Raw genomic sequence first — 2,472 nt, 5'->3', positions numbered from 1 at the left:
AAAAGAGCATTGACTGAACTGGAGCAACAACATCCCTAAAGATTATTCCCAGTGCCCTCAGAATTCCTAGGAATATCCTGGATTTCCATTTCAGGGTCTTTATTCCCATTAAATCCCCCTCATTCCCAAACCCCCTCAGCTCCAAAAGCACCTTTTCCCAAGGGAACATCCCCTGCAAAGCAAACACAGGAGCTGCTCTGAGCCAGAAATTAATAATTAATATTCCATAATTAATTGTGGAGATTAATAATTACGGGAAAATCACTTTAAAACCCGGTTTGGGACTTTTATTTTTTGCATCCTACCCCTCACTTTTTTATATTTAGATATAATTTCATGGATAAAAGGATTGTTATCTGTATTTTAAGGCTGTTTCTTTTTGTAATTGATCATTTTGGGGGGAAAAAAATCAATCATTTGGGGGGAAAAAATCCATCATTTGGGGGGAAAAAAATCCATCACTTGGAGGGAAAAAAATCCATCATTTTGGGAGTTCCATGCCCCAACTCATCCTGGGAGGGTTTTCCCTCAGTTTGCCCTTAAATCCTGGGGGATGTCTCCACACTGTTGTCCTTGGAAGTTTCCCTGTGGATGTTCCCTCCCAAATTGGGGTGTTTTGAGGGTCTCTTGTTGAAGCAGAGCCGTTAAACTGGAACCAAATGACAATAAACCACCTCACTGGGGGTTGATCCCATAGAATCCCAGGATTATTTGGGTTGGAATGACCTCAGAGGTGATCCAGCTTCACCCCTTTTGGAGTTGGATCCCACTTTTCTGCTATCCCAGGTTGCTCCAAGCCTTGGACACTCCCAGGGATGGGGCAGCCACAGCTTCTCTGGGCAAACCTGTGCCAGCTGCAGGAATTCCAAGGTGGAAAAGCATCTTCTGCACTGATTTTACTGGGGGGAAGATCCTCACAGGAATTCCAGCAACTTCAGGGAGGCTGGAAAACAGAACCTGAGGGGCAAAACTGTTCCCAAAAGGCCAAGTCCCCTCAGGGTGGGGTGCTGAAATAATTAAAGGGAACACAAAATGTAACTGTGGGAGGGTTAAGAGTTACAATCCCAGGGTATAAATCCACCAGGCCAGGCAAAAATCCTTCAGGATTTTCCAAGGACGATTCCAAAGGGCAGTAAATGGAGCTGGGAGTAAACCACAGAACCAGGGAATCACCACCTTCCCTACGCTCCTCCAGAGCGTCCTGAGCACCCCCTGCCCTAAAAACCAACCGTGTGGGCAGCTTTAAAAACCCCAAACTGGGGCAGACCCACCTTCCTGAGGGGGGTGGAGGCAGCCAAAGGACTCGTGTTCCTCTTGGATTCTGCCCCCAGCTGCACCTCGGGGGAGCTCGCGGAGCTCAGCGAGGAGTTGGTGAGTCCCGAGTCCCCCTCGGGAGAGGATTCCAGGGTGTCGTTCCCCGACGTGGCGCTTCCACCCGGAGAAGCCCCCTGGGGGCCTTTCCCGGCCATGATGTCCTCCAGGAGCACCACGGGCACCTTCCCCTCAAAGAGCACGGCCTTCAGTTCGCTCTGGCTGCCCTTGCTGCCCGCCAGGTCCTTGCAGCCCAGCCCTGCCAGCCCTTCCTCCCCGCGGGGTGTGCCGGTCTCCCTGGAATCCGCCGGCTGGCAGCCCGGAGGGAGGCTGGGGCAGCTCAGCTGGGTCACCTCTTGCCCTGTCGTGCCACGAGCTGGGGGTGAAGCAGCTCCAGAGTCCAAATCCCGGGCTGTGCCATCACTGAGTCCGTGGGCAGAGCCCTTGGGCAGCTCAGGGCCGAGCCCAGGGTCACTCGTGTCACCTGCGGGGTTTTTCTGGATAAAGTGGTCTAAGGGACCTTTGCCATTGACGAGTTTTGGGGGGAAGTTCCCGTTGGAGCCCAGCTGGCAGTCGTTCTCCACGTTGTCCAGGGCGGGATCTTTGCTGGGATCAAAAGCACTGGGGGAGCTCTTGACTTTCTTGACCTCGGGATCCACCTCATATTTTTCCTTTGGCACCGGATTGAGGCGCTTGAAGGGCAGCCGAGCTGCAACAGCAACAACAGCAACAACAACAACAACAACAACAACAGGGGGTTATTTGGTCACGTCACACGGAGCAGGGGATCAAATGTCAACTTCTTTTATTAATTCTGAAGCAAAAGGTTTGAGATCAGCCACTTGGGGGAGGGTTTTAGAACAGCCAAGGTTTAGAACAACCCTCAATGTATGAGGGGGAGGCTGTGGATGGGTCTGCCTGGACTTCAGCAAGGCCTTTGGCACCATCTCCCACAGCACATTCCTGAAAAAGCTGCAGCCATGGCTTGGACAGGGGCACTCTGTGCTGGGTTAGGAACTGGCTGGAGGGCTGGACCCAGAGGGTGGTGGGGATGGAGCTGCATCCAGCTGGGATCTGGTCACTTGTGGTGTCCCCCAGGGATCAGTGCTGGGCCCAGTTTTGTTTAATATCTTTATTGATGATCTGGATGAGGGGATTGAG

General features: G+C 52.3%; 1 protein-coding gene across 1 annotated transcript in view; it reads right to left on the bottom strand.

The window, feature by feature from the left end:
- Positions 1-2,042, bottom strand: part of CHAF1A (chromatin assembly factor 1 subunit A) — a gene marked incomplete at its 5' end in the record, with an annotated part of 18,669 nt that extends 16,627 nt beyond the window's left edge. Inside the window, one exon of the mRNA XM_029963872.1 lies at positions 1,272-2,042. Within this exon, the coding sequence (XP_029819732.1) occupies positions 1,272-2,042 (771 nt within the window). The remainder of the gene's footprint in view (positions 1-1,271) is intronic.
- Positions 2,043-2,472: the final 430 nt, after the last annotated feature.

This window comes from Manacus vitellinus, unplaced genomic scaffold (genome assembly GCF_001715985.3).
Source record: "Manacus vitellinus isolate BGI_N305 unplaced genomic scaffold, ASM171598v3 scaffold_64_pilon, whole genome shotgun sequence".
Taxonomy (NCBI): domain Eukaryota; kingdom Metazoa; phylum Chordata; class Aves; order Passeriformes; family Pipridae; genus Manacus; species Manacus vitellinus.
Note: the sequence above shows the minus strand (reverse complement) of the source record. Positions and strands in the feature narration are given on the sequence as shown.